The sequence below is a fragment of the Hakea prostrata genome, chromosome 6 (genome assembly GCF_041222555.1).
Source record: "Hakea prostrata isolate BN-2017 chromosome 6, UWA_Hpros_2, whole genome shotgun sequence".
Taxonomy (NCBI): domain Eukaryota; kingdom Viridiplantae; phylum Streptophyta; class Magnoliopsida; order Proteales; family Proteaceae; genus Hakea; species Hakea prostrata.
The window spans coordinates 38,133,919-38,153,090 of record NC_142605.1 but is presented as its reverse complement, the minus strand read 5'-3'; the positions used below and the strand labels follow the sequence as shown (position 1 = coordinate 38,153,090).

Here is a 19,172-nt window from a genome sequence, read left to right as displayed (position 1 = left end):
TGCAAAAAATCTGCGATGGGTTTTGCAGAAGGAAAAAATTCTTCAATCGAACTTAGGCTCTGATGCCATGTAGAAAGAAACGATTGTAGTAGAATGGCTTATTGATCCATGATCTCAAGCCCATTATTTATAATAAACTGGAAAGTAAACTATTACAAGGAATAGAAGTTTACATGAATGCAAACTCTAATTTAACTCCTATACAAACTTTTATTAAACTCCTAATAGAATCCAACATTATCTTAGGTCTGCCCCTAGCTTTTCTAGTTCTTTCAATCTGGATTATATCACTTCTCCATACAGGGGCATTTATAGGTCTCCATTGAACATGGCCTTGCCACCTCAAACGACTTTCTCGAAACTTATCACTTATGGGAGCAACTCCTAGACCAACTAATATGATCATTCCTTATCTTATCATTCCTAGTTTTACCACTCATCCATCTTATCATCCTCATTTTTACTACACTAAGTTTATCTATATGATTCTTTTTCACAGCCTAACACTTTACACCGTATATCATAGCTGGTCGAACAATGATCCTATAGAAATTTCTTTTAAGCTTTAAGAATACGTCAATCACACAAAACCCGGACACACCTCTCCACTTCATCCACCCTATTTTAATTCTTTGGGAAACATCATCCTTTATATCACCTATTTTATTTATGATTGAACCTAGAGACCTAAAACAATTACTCTTTGAGGAATCTCCTTATTGTCAAGTTTCACCACCCCATCGTCTGTCCGATCATGATTAAAGTTATGAACTAGATATTCTGTCTTTGTTCTACTTAGTTTAAAGCCTCTTGATTCCAAAGCTGCTCTCCATGATTATAATTTGATGTTAATTCCTACTTAAGTCTCATCTATCAACACAATATCATCAACAAAAAGCATACACCAAGGGATCTCGTCTTGCTTTGGTTAATTCATCCATTACAAGTACAAATAAATATGGGCTTAAAGTTGATCATTGATGTAGCCCAACTGTAATTGGGAATTCACTTTGTCCCCCCCCCCCACTGTTCTTACACTTGTCACTGAACCATCATACATATTCTTAACTATGTCTACATATTTACTTGTAACACTTGTTTTCTCTAGTACTTACCCAATTAAAGCTCTAGGAACTCTAGCATAAGTTTTTTCTAGGTCAATAAATACCATATGAAGGTCTTTCCTACATTCTCTATACCTTTTCATAAGTCTCCTAATTAGGTAAATAGCCTTCGTTGTTGATCTTCCTGGCATAAACCTAAATTGGTTCTCCGAAATTGTGGTTAAATGTCTCAAACAAGTTTCAATTACTCGATGCGACCCGACCGAACGTTCCGCCGGGTGACGACCAGATGATATTTTCATATTTGGTGGGCCCCAGTCTAGCTTTCTGAAATAGTTCAATTTGGTGGGCCCAAACTCCAGCTGCAGGGTAATGGTCGGGGGAGTTCAGAGATAACTTGTTTTTATTTATTATTGGGATAATCTGTAACAAGTTTTTATTTGGGTAGGATACTAGGTAAGTTTTAGTTAGTTTTAAATTCCAGGTCCTGTAGGTCGGCTGTTAGTTTAATTACAAAGGTCCTTTGGTCCGTTCGTTGTTTGTTTTGTTATTAACACTTGTATCGCTTATTGGTTGGATGAAATATGATTGGCGGCTTGGCGTTTGCGCCCCCCTTCTCCCTCTTTCTTCTTCTTCTTCTCTTCTTGGTGTTTTCTCTCTCTCCTCTTCTTCAGCTATTCTTCTAGATTTCCCTTCTTCCCCCTTCTTCTTTTCCTTCTTCTTCTATATTTTGTCCCCCATTATTACTCTCTCCCATAATTTTATAGTATGGCTCATCAATTTAATGCCCCTGTAGTTATTAAAACTTTGAATATTTCCTTTATTTTTGTAAATTAGAACCACGATGCTTCTCCTCCATTCATCTAGCATTTTTCTTGCACTCATAATCTTATTAAACAACTTAGTCAGCCAAACTAGCTCGTGGGTTCCTAAGCTCTTCCATACTTCTATTGGGATTTCACCAAGACCTTGTGTCTTGTCTAGTTTCATTCTCCTTAGTGATTTTTTTACTTCGGCCATCGAAATTCTCCGTATATATGTTCGAAAATTAGTGCCTTGGTGAACTATGTAATCGTCCGATTCACTTGATGAATGTTCATTTAGTAGACTAGAGAAATAGATTTTCCATCTTTTCTTAATGTCCTCATCACATATTAGTACTTTACCATCTGCATTTTTAATACATCTAACATGATCAAGATCTCTACTCTTCCTATCCCTTATTTTGGCTATCTTATAAATATATTTTTTCCCTTCCCTCGCGCCCAACTTATTGTATAACTCTTCATACTTCTTCTTCCTTGCTTTTTCCACAATTTTCTTATCTTCATTTCTAGACAACCTATACCTTTGAAGATCTTCAACATCTTTAGTTATTTGTCATGTCTTAAAACTAGCTTTCTTATTCCTAATAGCAGCTTGATCCTCACTATCCCACCACAAAGTCTCTCTATAAGAATGGAGCTTTCCTTTTGATTCACCTGAGAAATCTTTAGCCACCTTATTGATACACATAGCCATCTCATTCCACATCGTATTAGTGTCCCCCTCAAAATTCCACTTTCCTTGTTTGACTACTTCACTAGCGAAGGATTTCAAGCACTCTCCCTTGAAGATCCACCATCTTATCCTAGGATAGTTAATCTTACACCTTTTATGAGTTCTTGGGGTTAGACACATATCCAAGACCATAAATCTATGTTGTGCAGTAAAGCTTCCCCTGGTATCACCTTGCAATCCTTAATAATCTATCAGTCCTTCTAGTTAGGAAGAAATCTATTTGGCTTCTATGATATCCACTTTTGAAGGTAATTAAATGTTCCTCTCCTCTTTTTTAAGTAAGTATTTACAATAGATAAATCAAAAGCAACAGCAAAATCTAAAATTGAGATCCCTTCCTCATTCCTTTCTTCAAAATCATATCCTCAATGTACAATCTCATAGCCTCTTTGATGTTTTCCTATATGTCCATTTAGATCACCTCCTACAATAATCTTTTTCTCCTTGACGAATTCCTTGCGTTAATCCATCCATATTTTTCCAAAATTCTAACTTTAAACTTTCATTCAATCCTCCTTAAGGTGTATATGCACAAATTATATTTACAATCGCTTTCTCCATTACAAGCTTGATAGCAATAATCCTATCACCCACTCTTTTAATGTCCACCACATAATTCTTAAAATCTTTATCCACTATTATACCTACTCCATTTTTATTAGTTTTATCCCCAGCATACCAAAGTTTAAAGTCATCAAACTCTTTAGTTTTTTTACCGTTCCATCTGGTCTCTTGAATGCAAGCTATATTAATTCTTCTTTTTGTCATAATATTTATCAATTCTAAGCTCTTAACTGTTAAAGATCCTATGTTTCAAGATGTCAATTTAATCCTAAGTTTTTGGACTAGCTTCTTTACCCGCACTCATCCACGGCACGGGAACCCTTGCCTACTTATCACAGCATCCAGGCGTTGATGCGACACGTCGCTTACAGGGGATGCCCTAGCTAACCCTTGCCCACTTATCACTACACCCAGGCCATAGTGTAGTGTGTTGCTTCTTTTGTCAAGAGAGTCAAGAGACACCCTAGTTTATCATATAAGGTCGAATCCATGGAAAGGGTCTAGCTATATTTTTTCTGGTACCGGCTGCCAATCTGATGCACCAACCCTCCTTTACCCAAGCTTGGGACTGGCAGCAAACATTGGCGAGTTAACAAACCTGAAAATAACAGTCATTAAATTAAGTCTTATAAAATGTCGATTGCTGCAGGTAACAGCGCAGGAGAAACAATTTGATGGGTTGGATTGGATTTCAAGTGTGAAGCAGCACTTGGAAGAGGCATTGCAGTCACTAGAGGAACATATTGAAGCAGAGCGGCGCAAAGCAATCAGAGGTCTTTCTGCTTTGAAGCTTTGGGGCCAGGATGTCTCATCTGTTTCTTCCATAGAAACCCAAAAGGTCACAGGATTCTGTTGTTTCTCTCTCTCTACTTGCTAACTATAGTTCTGCTCCAAAAACTGACCGTCAAATTTCTAATTTTGAATCCTCTTTTTTTGCTTTTTGGTGATGGTGTGGTGGTTGTTTATACAGGTCATAGATAAACTCAAGAAATATCAGAAAGAGGTGGAACAGCTTTATTATGGTCTCAACATCTCGAGGACCATCATGTCCTGAAGCCACCATCCTTCTAACATGTAATTCTTTGTTCATAAAGGGATCAACTAAGATGGCAGGACACTTCATCTGCATGCTGTCCAACTACAGAGTCGAAGTTGAGCAGTTGACATCAGTGAGATCCTATTGCCCTGCTCTCTGTGAGATGGAGTTGCTGAAAGCTGCTGACTAGTTACCTGCTCTATGTCCTGTATGTATTAAGTTCAACTCACGATAGGCACCAAATTCAAAATTAACATAATTTGTTGATGTTTGCAGCTTAATCGGAGATTTATATGGCATTGAGACTTCTAAGCTCAGTGATGTAACAAGGGAGGTAACCAGTCAATCCCATTTATCAAGGTGTTTAGGCAGCCACTTTATTGAGAACATTTGCATTCCAATTAGGGTTTTAACATTCCCATCACCTTTTTCTGAGTAGTAATTCCCATACAGTATTGCCTTCCATATTCACAGCACTTCACTAGACTTCAAACTTGTTAATAGATCCATTTCAGGATTCACAATTCAGCCACCATAGGACATTGCAGTGCTAACTGGTTTCCCAGTTTCTCACCAACGAGATAACGAATTTCACTATTTGGTGAACCCCATTCCCAGTCTTTCCACCCATGCGGCCGCCCCTGCAATACTCTATGCTCTAAATTTAGTCTGGAGGCGTCTCATTCAAGTACAACAGGGAAGAACAAAATGAACCATCCTTACATGTCCGTTATTTCTTTTTTTTTTTTATTTTTTTCCCCTTGGAGTTAATGGGGTTGGATGGTACCCTTAACCCATCACCAGAATGACCTAAAGACTGACTTAATTTACTTTCGTCAATAAGGGGCTCCTAAAGGATGGCTGATCAAATGAATTCTCATGTTGGTTCCTGGAGCAGTTCTAACAAGAAGAAAGAAGATGTTACATTTTACGGTTTCCGGACACTATCATTAGTTTCATCTTGTTCTTTAGACTCGAAAAAGAAAAGAAAAAATTTTCATCTTGTTCTCTTTGAGGCAAAGGATAGGTTCCCTGTTTCTTGAAGTAAACTTTACCGAGATCAAGCAAATATCATGATTTGTTTCAACTATTTACACGAGAAATGCCAGATTTTCAGGCCACTGTGCAGTAATTAGCATATGTACAGAGGTTACCAAATGCAAATGTATCCTATTAGGCACCATTACTCAGAAACTTCCAACGTATGCTTGAGTTCTGACTCTAACATCGGCATTGGTAAATCCCCTGTGGGGGTGTTTCAGGTCAAGGTTTTCTCCGACCTGGAGTCATCATTCTTCATGAAGAAATTAGAAATCTATGGGGAAAAATATACATAATTATTTAGGTCAATGGCAGAAAAACTAAATCTTCCAACACTGAAAAACCTCATTATATTTTTCATTGACTTGTCCTTGTAGAGCGTCACTAATCGAGACTAGGGAGAGGGTGATTGGAAACGCTCTTCACGCATTGGTCCCAAACCACCGGAGCAGTCTGGTCAAGACCTTGCATCAAGTGTAGGTATTTGTGAAGATATGGGGCTGATGGTTTTACATGAACCCATCTAATTGCTTCAATCAACGCAAAGTGGCATTCACGTCCCATTTCTACAACTTGTTTGTAACAATGCTTGGAAACTGGGCCTTTTCCATCCAACCCTCGGAGGATTTCGATGGCACAGAACGGTTCAGTTATATCTGTTGCGCAACTGTGAAGATATCGAAAATATCCTGGTCGAGGTTCAGGTGGTATGACTGTTTCATCATACGATGGTTCAGGAGAATAAGCAGGTTCTGGACCATAAGCAGCTTCTGGTGCGATGTCCTCTGATGCAAGTACAGGTACAACCTCCAACACTAAGAACCCTATCATCATCAATATCATCATTGAGATATTGTAGAAATTTGCCATCTTATCTTGTATTTTATCTTATGTTTTGGGATGAATTCACCATCTCCATGGTAGCAAATTTATTGGATTTCAAGCTTGCATTAGAAACATGCTACACACATACGTTTAGAAGTGAATAGGCTCCATTGAGTTCAGCTTTCAGTTATTCATTATCACACTAATGACATTTACTATCCCAACCCACGAGTGAATGCAAACCATACAGCTAAAAATAGCTTTTAATAAATTTTTGCAGCACTTGTAAATGTTTCTGTATTCTTTATCAAATTGTTAATGGTCCCATCATTCAATAAAGAGAAATGGAAGGTGAGAATCAAGGGAGTCATTGATGAAGGATGGGAAGGTAAGGCTCTTTGTTAAAAGATTTCTGCAATTTGTCATCAATTTAACAGGAACTAGACAGATGCTTGCAACCCTAATGTCCTGTAGAAAGTCTGCTAATTATGGCTTCTATGGCTGCCTCCATCCTACCCCAGCCCACCATAGAAAAAAGAAGACAACCTTGAAATGAAAAATAGTATGTTGAGGAAATGATAGAAATTACATTCAGGAACATCAGAATACAGAGAACAAGCCAGACCGGTTTTCCGCCTACTTCAGATTCATCATCAGATGGCAGCCAATGGGAGGGTCCTCGCACAGAAACCCTACGGTAAGTCCGTATTAGCAAACTAGTGACCGAAATGGCTTTACAACCATGAAATTTATGAAACTCTTTGAACATAACTCATAAGCAGAAAACTAGTTGAATATTCCAGAAAAGAATCAAATTCCTAGGACATCCATTATATGCTGAAACTTCACATCTTATATGTCGTAGAAAATTTTAAGGGGACCAACACAATGGGATGTGATTCTCCAGCATGGCTTGGCCAAAATCCAGCATTATACAATATATTACTCATAGGACCGCAGCAATTCAATTGCACTTGATACTTACAGTAGGAGCACTCCCGAGGAAGACAAAGCACAACGAACAGTACCAGATTACTCATCGTCTTCCAATACACTATAAATCATCCTACAATGAACACATCGAAAGGTTACAACAATTTAGGGAAAGGCAAAAAAGCATTATCTACTCAGGCATGAAACAACAGGTATCTGTCAGTGGTTGTGGCAGTTTTTATCACATCTAAGGGTCAATTGGAAATTATGACCATTAGATGTGTAGGTAATGGGTACTGGGTAGTCTGGATGTTCAGATGAAGAAAAAAAAAATTCAAACCCAAACTCACTCATTTACACTCCCATGTAATTGTTTGCCCTCCCTTGTATCTCCATCCAACCCATTCTTAGCGTTCTGCACACTCATGCTGGTCCTTAACTTTCTTCATGCTTTACTTTCCACTTAGCAAACTTCAATCAGGCTAAAAATTGACAGTGTGTGCAGAAATTTCAGCCCCATTGACATTTTGCTAACTGGCAAAAGGTCCTCAACAAGAAATTTTTCTCAATCCGCTTGTCCAGAAAACAAAAACAAAACCCCCCAAAAAAAAATCAAATAATATTCAAATATGACGTCAGATCACAATACCAGAATAGCGTTAGGCAGAGAAGGATTATAATGTATGCCAGCTTAATAAGCCGTAGCTTCTTTTCCCAGTTGAGCATGTTGAAGATCTCGGTAATGTCCACAAAATGCTGCTTCTGCGTATAACTAATCATGGACACAGAAAATCCAGCTCAAGATGAGTAAATATTCTTCAAATTCCCAAATTTGCAGCACATAAGTTACATAAACTGATTAACCATTCACATGAAATCAACGGATTACTCAAAGAAGGTACCAACAGAAACTAGCAGACCCCCTCCACCCCCCCCCCCCCCCCCCCCAAAAAAAAAAAAAAAAAAAAAAAAAAAAAAGAAAACTTCTAGTGCATGTTGCAGTCCCACAAGATCATGGTGTCCTACCCAATTGTCTTACTAATGCACCAAGTTCACACCTACCCACAAGGCCTGAGCTGATTTCTGCGTATAACTAATCATGGACACAGAAAATCCAGCTCAAGATGAGTAAATATTCTTCAAATTCCACAAATTTGCAGCACATAAGTTACATAAACTGATTAACCATTCACATGAAATCAATGGATTACTCAAAGAAGGTACCAACAGAAACTAGCAGACCCCCTCCACACCCCCCCCCCAAAAAAAAAAAAAAAAAAAAAAAAAACTTCTAGTGCATGTTGCAGTCCCACAAGGTCATGGTGTCCTACCCAATTGTCTTACTAATGCACCAAGTTCACACCTATCCACAAGGCCTGAGCTGATGGTTTGATTTTCTTCTGGATATAGTTAACAAGGGAAGCTACAGCATGCAAGAATAGGTCCTTCACAATGTGACACATCAGTTTATGGATCTTTGTTTCCAAGTCCTCTCTTTTCATGTGTTTTGTCCACCGTGAGTTAAATTTAAAGATACTAAAAAGAAAGAGGTACAAGTTCTTACTGATTCGCTCTAAACATCACCTTTGAGAATGCTAAATGGTATCCAGCTTCCAAGAGGTTATGTTCTGCATATTTGTAAAAGAGTTGAGGATTTTTACATCCTAAAGGGTAAAATTAAATTTTCAAACTGACGCGGACTCCCCCACAACACCAACCCCACCTTCCACCCCCACGGGGCCAACTAGTAAGCTCTAGAGGGTACATGATCTGACAGATGTTATAAAATTTAACCAGTCACCATAAACATTCAACCCAATACTCAGCTCTAGAGAGTACACTTGGATGGTTTTGACCATTATTAGCATGATTTGGTGTTGGCCTGTAAATTCTTGACAACCATAAAAGAGGGCAGGACTTGGTGCAATGGTAAGGTTGTTCAATTGTGACCAACTGGTCAAAGCCTCACAGGTTGTTTACAGGTTCAACTCTAGAAACAGACTCTTTGAAACAAGGGGTTGCGAGTAACAAAGAGCCAGAAATTATGAATTTTAGAATTCAACCAAAGTCAGCATTAGAACATTGAGGCAAAGAGATTCTACTCTCCAAATTTCAGCCAAGTTTGCTGGTTAAAAACTGAGGTGTGAAGGTAAGAAAAAGTCAGAAATTTGTGGAATAAAATGCAAACCAGCACAGGGATTTGGCTCCAAATGGGCTTGAGTTTCAGCCTTCATGAGATGAAGCTTTGTTGCATGTTTGGTTCATTTCTGGAAATCAGCCAAGAACTGCATTAATGACGAAATTAGAAGGTTTAGGCTGCAGAGCAATCCAGCCAACCACGAGGGCTCAAAATGGGGTTGAGTAGGTTTCTTGTTGGTCTGTTTTAACACTCTAAAGCTCTGCTGAAATGGTCAGAGTTCAGAAAAAAGCATGTTCAATTGTTGCAAGGAAGCAAGCATAAGTTGATGTGCAGATTTATATGTCAATTCTTCTCTGGTGATGATCAGCAACAATCAGTCAAGAGTTTGACTAGGAGCCACTTCTGATCTCCAGCAGCAGCTGATAGGACAGAGTTGCAGTCACAAAACACTGTAGGAATATGGCTCAATTGGCTGTAGAAGGCAGTGAGAAGAAGGAGAATAGGAAAAATAGAAATTAGTGCAATGATTGGATGTGGCTCTCTCAGCCAGTGTCCTAACAGTTCCTTGTAGCACAACAAGGAAAATCTTCACTCATCTCATTACATCATGGGGATTCTAGGGCATAGCTTTGCTCTCAAGTTACAAGGAAATCGGAAATATTTGCAGTGCTCTAAATATAGCACCCAAAAATCAGAAACTAGTATTAGAGAAAAATAGAAACTCCTAAGTTTGCAAAGTTTCCAAAACAAAAACTAAACCTATTTCAAAAATAGAAACCAATTATACCCCTATTTCCGCCCACATGCTGTCAACATTGAATCTTCTAGTAACTCTTCGCAAAATCTGATCTATGGCCGCACAAGATCTTATTGTATTCCCGCCAAGACAAATATGGGAATGTGGCACTCTTCATGTAAATAGTTTTTTTCCTTCTCTTCTTCATGCTTTGGTGTACCAGCCACCAGGTACACCCTTGTTATTGATTGGCTATCATAAAACAGACAGATATTTTACTAACTACCATAATACTCACACACACACACAGAAAGGGGAGGAGAAATTTAGTTATATGCATGTCAGATAGTTCAAAATTATAGAATTTAGAAGCAGGAAAATGGACTTACATTCTGAAATTATAATAAAGGTACGGAACACAGAACAGAAACATAACCCAGTGCCCTGATATTAGAAAAAAGAATGACAGGATTCCATGCGTGATAAACTCTGGCAACACCACGCTATTTATCCTTCTTGTTGAATCATAAGGGTTGATGTAATCAAACTCTAGGTCTGCTAAACAAATAAGCTGCAAACAAACATTTTTTTAGTACAGATTGTAAGTTTTTTTCCTGTGTGGAAAAAGCAGAGGACAGAAGAATAAAGCCACAAAGCAGCTGGTTTAGCAAAATGTATTGATCTCCTCATCCTTAAATAACATAGAAAACAAGGTTTTATATTCGATACACTTTCATTATTTAGCGGTGAATATAACTGACTAAAGAATAATGATGGAATCAAGCACACAATACATGAGTGAAATTATACAGAACCTAGAGGACCAAACTTTAAAGGACAAGAACCACAGACAAGCAAGGCCACTAGTCATAAATACTCATAATTCAGAAGTATCATTATATTTGACAACTTCTAAAAATGCAGGAATAATCAGGAAAATGGCATCCTGTAAGTAAATGGACCCTCCAAGGTGCAACCATATCAATTAATGTATTTAATTGTCCAACGTTTTAGAGGAAGTGTAGGGTATGAAAACACAAAGTCAAATAGTCATAGGGCTCAGAATATCAGGATCAAGTAAATTGTCCTGCAAAACTCAAGCAAGAGGGAGAAAACACCTGTCCAGGGAAAAGATAAATAAGAACTATTGGGGGTAATTGAAAGGATCAATTTCTTTAGAGATTTAGGTTGCCTATTACCTTAGTCACACTACGACTGTTAATGAGGTGGTAAAATTGATGAGATGTCCATTCCTTATTTTATCCTTGAGTAGGAGAAACTCTGACTTATAATAAACTGTGAGTCTCATCTAAGGTGGCTTGACGATGCTCTAGTATGGAAGCCATGGGATGCTCCAATACGGAAAAGTGAATCGGCTTAGATTGAAGGAACTAAAGAAGCCAAGAGCAGACATAAAATAACCATAGCAGATTGGTGAGGAAAGACATGCTAAGCATAGGCCTGGCATCATGTATTACTTTTAATAGAGCTAATTCAAGAACAAGGATCCATGTGACCAACCTCTTTTAGCTGGGATAAGTCTATGCTGCTGTTGTTATCTGTGTAGGACTAATTTTAGATATAATAGCCATTAACCAACAGCAAGGGTGATATAATTCATCCAAACTGCTCTAGTACTGAAAATTGAACTGAAGCACACAGAGGAATAACAAGAACAATACAAGCTCAAATCCAACTTATGCAAAACTTAAATAATTCACTTAAAAAAAAAAAAAAAAAAAACAAAAAACAAACTCAGTATGATTACCCTGATTAGAATAAGTGAAAGGGAGCTCCTCTTCTTCAGAAACCAAATGCTAAGGAATATAAAGGTTTCCCTCATGCATTGGAATGAAACAGCAGCATAGATATGGCGTCTGCAGGGATGCATCGTGGCTCATAATGTCCCACCCAATTTGATTTGAACACAAACATAATGATTCTAAATTCAGTTTTGTCTGACAAAGTAAACCATTTTTAAGGATTGTTATGACCTAGGTAAAAGATGGCTTCAATTAAGTGGTCTTTGTTATGTCATATTGCTCCTGCCCTATTGTTTGAGTTCCTAGATTAAGTGTTTCATTGTTCCATCCAGTCAGCACAGAATAACAGACTCACAACAGGAATGGGAACCATATGGGGTCTCAATCAATACAATCCTTGAACCAGAATCCATAAAAGAATGCACTTCTCCATTTGAACTGATGAAAAGAGAAAATTCCCGTAAGTGTCCTACATTCGGTGGTAGGTTTCTTCTCAAGTACTGAGCATTCAGAAATAAATGGTTGCTTACTTTTACTTTAGCAAATATGGCCTGACACAAAGTCATGTTTATTAGATGAATATTAACATCACTCTAATTAGAATTTTGCCATAAGGCTCATCCTATGAGGCGGGAACCACATCAAATTCTTCAGGTGATTAACCAACCAGTCATTCTCCCTCCACACCAGAAGCATGCCCCCCATAATGAAGATTAAATTTTAAGAATCCACTCTTTAATTCAAAATAAATGCATCGGATGCGCAATGCACCTAGCGTGCATCATATGACCCAAGCATATAGTCATATACAATAGCCCGCCACGGCCACTGCTGCAGGTGACAAGTGTGGTTTTGCCTCTCTGCTTGAAAACTAATATAGCCATCCATCAGAACTATAAACTCTATAGTTTTCGTTTTACTGATTCTTCTGGTATCCGATCCAAAATTAGATTTTCAATTTTCACTAACATGATAAAGTGCAGACAGAACGAGTCAACTAGGATATCTTACGCATCTAAATTCATCAACAACAAACAAAAACAACATTCAAATTCAGAAAAACAAAATCTTGGTGTAAGAAATCTGAAATTTCCATCAATCATCAGCAGACGATAAAATAAGGGATTTCTTGAACATAAAGTGATCGACCCTTAAGAAGAAGCAAGATGGACATCTCTGTAAACGAACCAAATAAGCCTAAAAAAGAATTAAAGACTTATTCTTTTCCTGGGTTATGGGTTGACCTGGTAGACGATAAGGCAAACCAGAGCGATTTGGAGGAAAAAGAACAAGAGCCATGAAAGAAAAACTAGGACCATGCCTCCTGCCTCCTGCCTCCTTCCCTCCCTCGCTTGAGCTTTCTTGATTTCCCCTTTTAATTCCAGAAGACCATGTAAAGAGCTCTTCAACCTTCAACTTCTACCCCTTTTTTCTCTGTAATAGTCTCGAACCACTTCACGACAAACTCAGAACCTCTATATGCCGCCACACCCGCTCTTAATGTGCCCTGTCTTTCTTTCTTTTTTTCTTAATGTGCCTTGTCGTCCGTGCCTTTTTGACTTTGCCGACTAGGCACGCTTGGCACCATCAGGAAAGGTGAAAGACCACAAAAGACCTTTCCCTACAAGAAATCTCGGGGCTCAAGTGCTGCGCGTTTACCATCTGTGTGTGATCATGATGGAACTGAGTGGTCTAGGTCCAAATTTCACCACTCGTTTTACATTTTTTTTTTTTACCGGTAATTTGGCTAAAAAAATAAAATAGAATCAGTGTTCTAGATTTCGACCTGGATCATTTATTCAATCATGACCATACGCAGCACTAAAGCTCTTTGCAAATTCTCGAATTCTTATGAGGGAGATCCTCTCCACCCACACTATGATCTGCTTGTTTTAGGGCAAGGCAATGTAGGTTCCACACTCACAGTACAGGTGGATGAATGGAGGTTGGATTAAGAGAATCTAGACTATGAGTTATAGATTTCAAGAGTCCAAACCTCATTGGGGTCAGGGGTAGAGAGAATCTAGACTATGAATTTGTAAGGGGACCATCCCTGAACACGAACAAGGAGGATTATAAGTGATTTTGCTTCCTAAATAAATGGTAAAGGAATGTGAGAGGGGGGAGCACACTTCTCCACTTTGATCCCAATTCCAAAGCCCAACCCATATACATATAATATAGTTATTCCCTTATACATAAAGTTAACTCTTGAAGATGTAATCAACGGCATACATAAACTGGTTGAGACAATCCTCAATTTCAATTTCCAAATCTTTAAGAGGCCCACTTATTGTGTCACGTTGATACCCCTTTTTTTTTATTTTTCTTTTTTTCAATAAGATGCCAATTCCCCCTATATGTGCATTACTGTATGACATTCATATAAGCACAGTTTTAGTCTACAGTATTCGTTGGTGCATTAGTCATCTTTAAAATCAATGTAATATCAAAATGGATTAGCTGAATTAGTAAAGTATCGATATTTTTTTGTTTATGAGTAAAATGATTGGATAAAGCTTTCCAAGACCTTGAATATGTAACTTAATCTTATTCTTGAACTTGATGCTGATACTAACCGAAAAAAATAGAAAATAATCAATAAATTTTTTTTTATTATTTTATATTTATCAAAAATATTTTACAAAGTGATAAAGATCGAGCTGACCTTGGTCAATTTTTTAATCTACTTGCGTTTGTTTGCAGGTGGGGGGGTTGCCCTGTGAATGGGGTGAGGACCGGGGGGGGGGGGCCCACTTTTCCCCAACTTTCACAATCCACCTATCTTTTTTTTCTTTTTTTTCCTGTCGAATAAACAATTCCATTTGGGTTTAAGGAGGAATCCGCATTTTCCACCCTTTCCCACCCTTACCTAAGACTCCTCTTTCTTTTTTTTTTTTTTTTTTCTTTTGTCGAATAATTCAGACACACCTAAAGTTGGCCTTGGTCTAACTTCAAATTAAAAACATTTTTGCTGCGGAAAAACAAGTGTTTGGCATAGTCTATTAAAGCAACTGACCGCGTGGAATAAAAAAAAAAGTGTTTTTTTTTGGGTAAAATAAGATGGAGTAATATAATAATGTTTTTTTTTATGAATGTATTGTCATAATGTAATAGCCTAGAAAATTAGAAAACTGGCGCTTTCGATGTCATGAAACGAGGGCTAATCTGCGTTGGAACTCGCCATCTGAAAAGAATAAAGATTAGTTGATCACAAGGAAAAAAATACAAAGATGGGAAGGACCAAACGAACTATTGAATTTTTCTTTTTCTTTTTGTTATAATGAAGTCTCAACGAAGAGGATTTGGATGCGTAGTGGTATTTACCGAATATAGAAGTGTTTTGGAGATTGCTTCTTAGAGTGGTAAGTCTTTCTTTCATATTATTCTGGCACTACCAATACACACAATACATCTTCAAATGTGGAACAATGGCTGCTCAACTCTAGGCTTTAAACAAGTTCAACCCAATAGCTTAAAGCTTTAAACAATCTCAATCCAAGAAAGATATATTCATGAAAAAAAGTCACATATAACAATATAGGGAACAGAGAAAACCTCCCAGGAAAATTCTCCAAGGGCACCTTCTCCAAGACTTGGATACAAAACCACATGAAAGTTTGTTTTTACAAATTGCTTCAATGCTGCGAAGCAATCATACAGCCTACAATTTAGATCGAAACTTGTGGTCGAGACATGACACTTCCGTTCCACACAACACCGTGCAACCTACAATCCAAATTGAAACTTGTGGCAAGACGGAATTTTGACCATTTATTTTGCCTTGTTTCATATAAGTGAAATTTTTTTTGTCAATTTTAACTGTAGAACAAGTGGTCGAGATAAAATCTCGACCACAAGTTGCGATCTAGACCATAAGTTGCACGGTACTGCACAGCACCCAAGTAGAACTCCATCCTTCCCCCTGAAATAGAGTTTTCATTTCTTGACGCTTTTTGTGCAGGAGTTATACGACCATAGAACAATCTCTTACACTGGTCCAGCCCTAAAGTTTCAGTTCACAAAACTGGACAGACTCGGACTTGGCCCACTGGCCCATGAACACACCTAAAATTTCAATCTGGTTCCAATTTTTAAACGGTGTTTAATTTAAGAGAGAGAAAGAAAAAAAAATGAAGAATTCTATCTGGGAATGCCTCTTTGAGGTACAGGAACGAGTAATTGAGGATAGAGAAACTTCACGGATAAACTAGAATAAGAAATCTGATAAGCGATATCCATGGAAATGATTACTTGTTAGCAGTAGTCTTCTTCGCTTGATCCGAAGAGGATGAGTTGCCAGGGTTGACCCGCTTTGAGCACAAAAAGAAATTTCGCGATCCCAAATTTACTAGCTTCTCCTTCGGATTCAAACCTACACCACAAACCAGTCATTAAGCTATACAATCGAATCATCGCAGAATGAGAGAAAAAGATAAAAAGGAGAAAGAATAATAATCCTGGAGTCGGAGAACTTACTTTCCAGAGCGAATTGCGAGTAATGGAGCTCGTAACACTGAGGACTGGATTCCGTCAACAAAGGTCTTCTCTTTTCTTTCAGGTAAACATCTAAAGAAGCTTTAATCAGATCTTCAACAGTTTTCTCCGGCGATATCAGGACATGAACAGGTCCCAAGCTTTGACCAATCGTGACATTGACGAGAAGCTTCGTTAGTTTATGGTTGCCATTTTCCAAAGTGGTTGTACTCGTGGAAATGGATGGTTTGAGAAGGCCACGGATTCTGCGAGGGAATTCGCTCTCCGGCCGATCCATCTGCGGCAGTTCTTCGATGATTATCGGAATTGCAGTTGGATTAGTTGGAGCAGAAGTGACTTTCCAGGTTTTGCAATCGACTCTGAAGGAGAGAGCTCGAGAAGTGACGAGCAAGTCAAGGAATCTCCGTGAGAGTTTCGCAAATAATTAGGGTGTCTTAGATTTTGAAATAAGTTCGGAGAAAATGATTCAGAGTTTCACTATTGGCTTAAAACGATTCTCTCGCTTACGAAAATAGCGTTCCAACAAAAGTAGGAGCGGTGCAGGCTATGAGCCGTTGCGATCATGCCACGTCTAAGTAAATCAAAACAAGAGACTTGAGTGTAAATATAAATTTTTTCCCACTTATAAAAAAAAAACTCCTTAGCTTTACCAAAATTCCATTCGGATTACTATATCGATTTCTCCCCCAAAACTACAAACCCTTTTCACCTCTATCATCGGCACCCATGGGAATTGGGAACCACCCACCACCATCGTTGCTAACCCTAAAACTCTGCAATTAGGGTTTCTAATCAGTTTTTCTCTAATATCCATGTTTTTCATTTATAGACCAACCCATCGCAGGATGGGTCAATATGAACCGTAGTTGGTTGTTATTCCTTGAAGAGTAATTTCGTCGCACATTATTCAATCTCAAGTTGTATTTCTACCTTAGCGATCAATGGAGCTCGAGCTTCCCAGTCTACTTTGGATTTCTTGGGTGGACGTTCCATGTCATTTCCTGCAACTCAAGAACAGCAAATGCAAGGAAGCCCACACCTCTCCCCCCCCCCAAAAAAAAAAAAAAAAAAGAAAAGAAAAGGAAAAACGATTGATAAGGAACCCATTGCTCCTGATCTTTTAATTCTTGATAGCACTGAAAAGTCACTTGGAATGAATCTAAGCTTTCTTGCTTACTATATCCACCATCTTAGCCGTGATTGCTTGCTTAGCCATTAAGTGCATTAATGGCCATTTTACAGCACATTTTCAAGACATGCTTGCTCTTCTTCCCATTTCCACTTCTTCAATGTTAGCTTCGCAACAGTTTCATCAAAATCGTAAATCAATGATTTTGATTGAAGCGGTGATGAAACAAAGAGCATTTACCCTATGGTAAAACCCAATCAGGTATTTTCTTTGATTTTCTGTGTTCGCTCCTCCAGAGTTGCAGGAGATGACATGAAACGTCCCCCCAAGAAATTCAAAGCAGGCCGTGAATTGAGATCGAGCGCCTCTAATTTCCTGTGGATCTATTATTGTAAATATTAAATTACATAATTTTAAAAAATTAAAATAAAGAATTTTCAATTTACACTCAAGTCCCTTCATTTTGATTTATAGTCATGGGATTCACTATTGTACACGTGGCAAGAGCACAATGACCGGCTGTAAGCTGCAGCCACTACTACAAATAAAATTCCCAAAGTATCCGTTATTGGCTATAGATCTACGAAATCGAAATTGCATGGGTCATGCACATGATGGTCAAGCCGAGATTTTGGACCGTCAAATCCCAAATCTTGGTCAAAATTGAATCTCAACAATTGGATTTAAATGGACGAGATCGAAATTCCGATCTAATGCCCATGGTGTTTGACTTGACGGCAGGACCCAAGCAAAGTCCTTACAAAACTAGGCACCTTTATCTACTAGATAGATAACAAATCTTATCTTACCATAAGAAGAAAAAGAAGGATAGTGGAATGGTTGAGAACTCATCTCTCAGTGAAGAGATTGTGGTTCAATCATTTCCGCGGCATATGTAATATCCCAGGCTCCCAGCCCCAATTTCCTTATATATAAAGCCCTTTTGTTACAAAAACAAAAAAAGGAACTGGACTAGGAATTGACACGATATCTGGATGCACTAGCATGTGATAACATGTGATATTTCTAGGTAGTATGATCGTTTCGTTCTATTATTGGTATGGGAAACATGCTATGCACTTTTTAATAAAATAACAAAATAATTATTATTTTAATAAATAACATGCTATGCTATACACTTAAATCCGAAAGATGGTTGTGAGAAGACCGGAAGAGTGTGGTGGAGAGGCTGGAGACACGCTGCCGTGTAAAGACAAAGAACAACAGAGAGCCACAGAAGGCACCAGTTGCAACCTTACCCGGTTAAGTTTTCCATAAGCAATTTCATGGAAGGTGCTTCCAAGTTCCAGCTCATAAGAGAGTAAGAGACGACAAGAGGTCATTCTTGTTTGAAGTTCGCTTGTAGTAATCTTACGGTTGGAAGGGAATAAGGAATCAGTTGCAAACGAATTCCCCTGTTAATACCTTTCCCAGATACCAAACATCTTGCACCGAATGCAAATCTTAAATGGAAATCTGATTCATGCTTCTAGAATGACATCCTGGATTTGGACTCAACATGACTAGATGAACTAACTTACAAGAGTAGTTTCCTCAGCCCAGTTAAGGCAAATCTCAGCTGGATGGGTTGGGTTAGAGATTGAAATTTATAAACCCAAAGTTAGGATGGGCTGGGTAGTATCTGACACCAAATTCTATTTCACAGAGCTAATTATGATGTGCCAATTGGCGTTGTTATGCGGTTACTTGAATTATTGTACCCGACTTCAAGGATGTACCTGCACCAACATATTTTGATGGATAGCCAACATGACCTAATTCTGGAGATCTGTGACAAAAGGGGAGGGTGACCCATTTACCCGACTTTATGTCGTTCTCGAGATCATAGTGAGATTTTAGATTTCGCTTTAAGGTTTGGTTAAG

General features: G+C 38.2%; 2 protein-coding genes and 1 long non-coding RNA gene across 7 annotated transcripts in view; 1 reads left to right on the top strand and 2 right to left on the bottom strand.

The window, feature by feature from the left end:
• LOC149013946 (uncharacterized) overlaps positions 1-4,950 on the top strand; it is a 33,933-nt gene extending 28,983 nt beyond the window's left edge. For 3 of the 5 annotated variants that reach the window (XM_089158750.1, XM_089158751.1, XM_089158752.1), the window contains 2 exons: positions 3,838-4,026; positions 4,159-4,950. In XM_089158750.1, coding sequence (XP_089014876.1) covers positions 3,838-4,026; positions 4,159-4,242 — 273 coding nt within the window. In that variant the 3' untranslated portion in view covers positions 4,243-4,950. The remainder of the gene's footprint in view (positions 1-3,837; positions 4,027-4,158) is intronic. The other 2 variants (XR_016173964.1, XR_016173963.1) reach the window with 2 other exon arrangements.
• A 697-nt stretch (positions 4,951-5,647) lies between these two features.
• Positions 5,648-13,173, bottom strand: LOC149013945 (protein cornichon homolog 4-like). The gene is made up of 5 exons (XM_089158749.1): positions 12,907-13,173; positions 10,289-10,470; positions 7,673-7,795; positions 7,076-7,156; positions 5,648-6,782 (listed from the first exon to the last, which is right to left on the bottom strand). The coding sequence occupies exons 1-4, from the start codon at positions 12,979-12,981 to the stop codon at positions 7,123-7,125; spliced, it is 414 nt and encodes a 137-aa protein (XP_089014875.1). The 5' UTR covers positions 12,982-13,173; the 3' UTR covers positions 5,648-6,782; positions 7,076-7,122.
• Positions 13,174-14,690: 1,517 nt separating this feature from the next.
• On the bottom strand, positions 14,691-16,631 carry LOC149013944 (uncharacterized). The gene is made up of 2 exons (XR_016174036.1): positions 16,142-16,631; positions 14,691-16,037 (listed from the first exon to the last, which is right to left on the bottom strand). It is a non-coding gene; the product is annotated as an uncharacterized LOC149013944 (long non-coding RNA).
• Between the last annotated feature and the right edge of the window lie 2,541 nt (positions 16,632-19,172).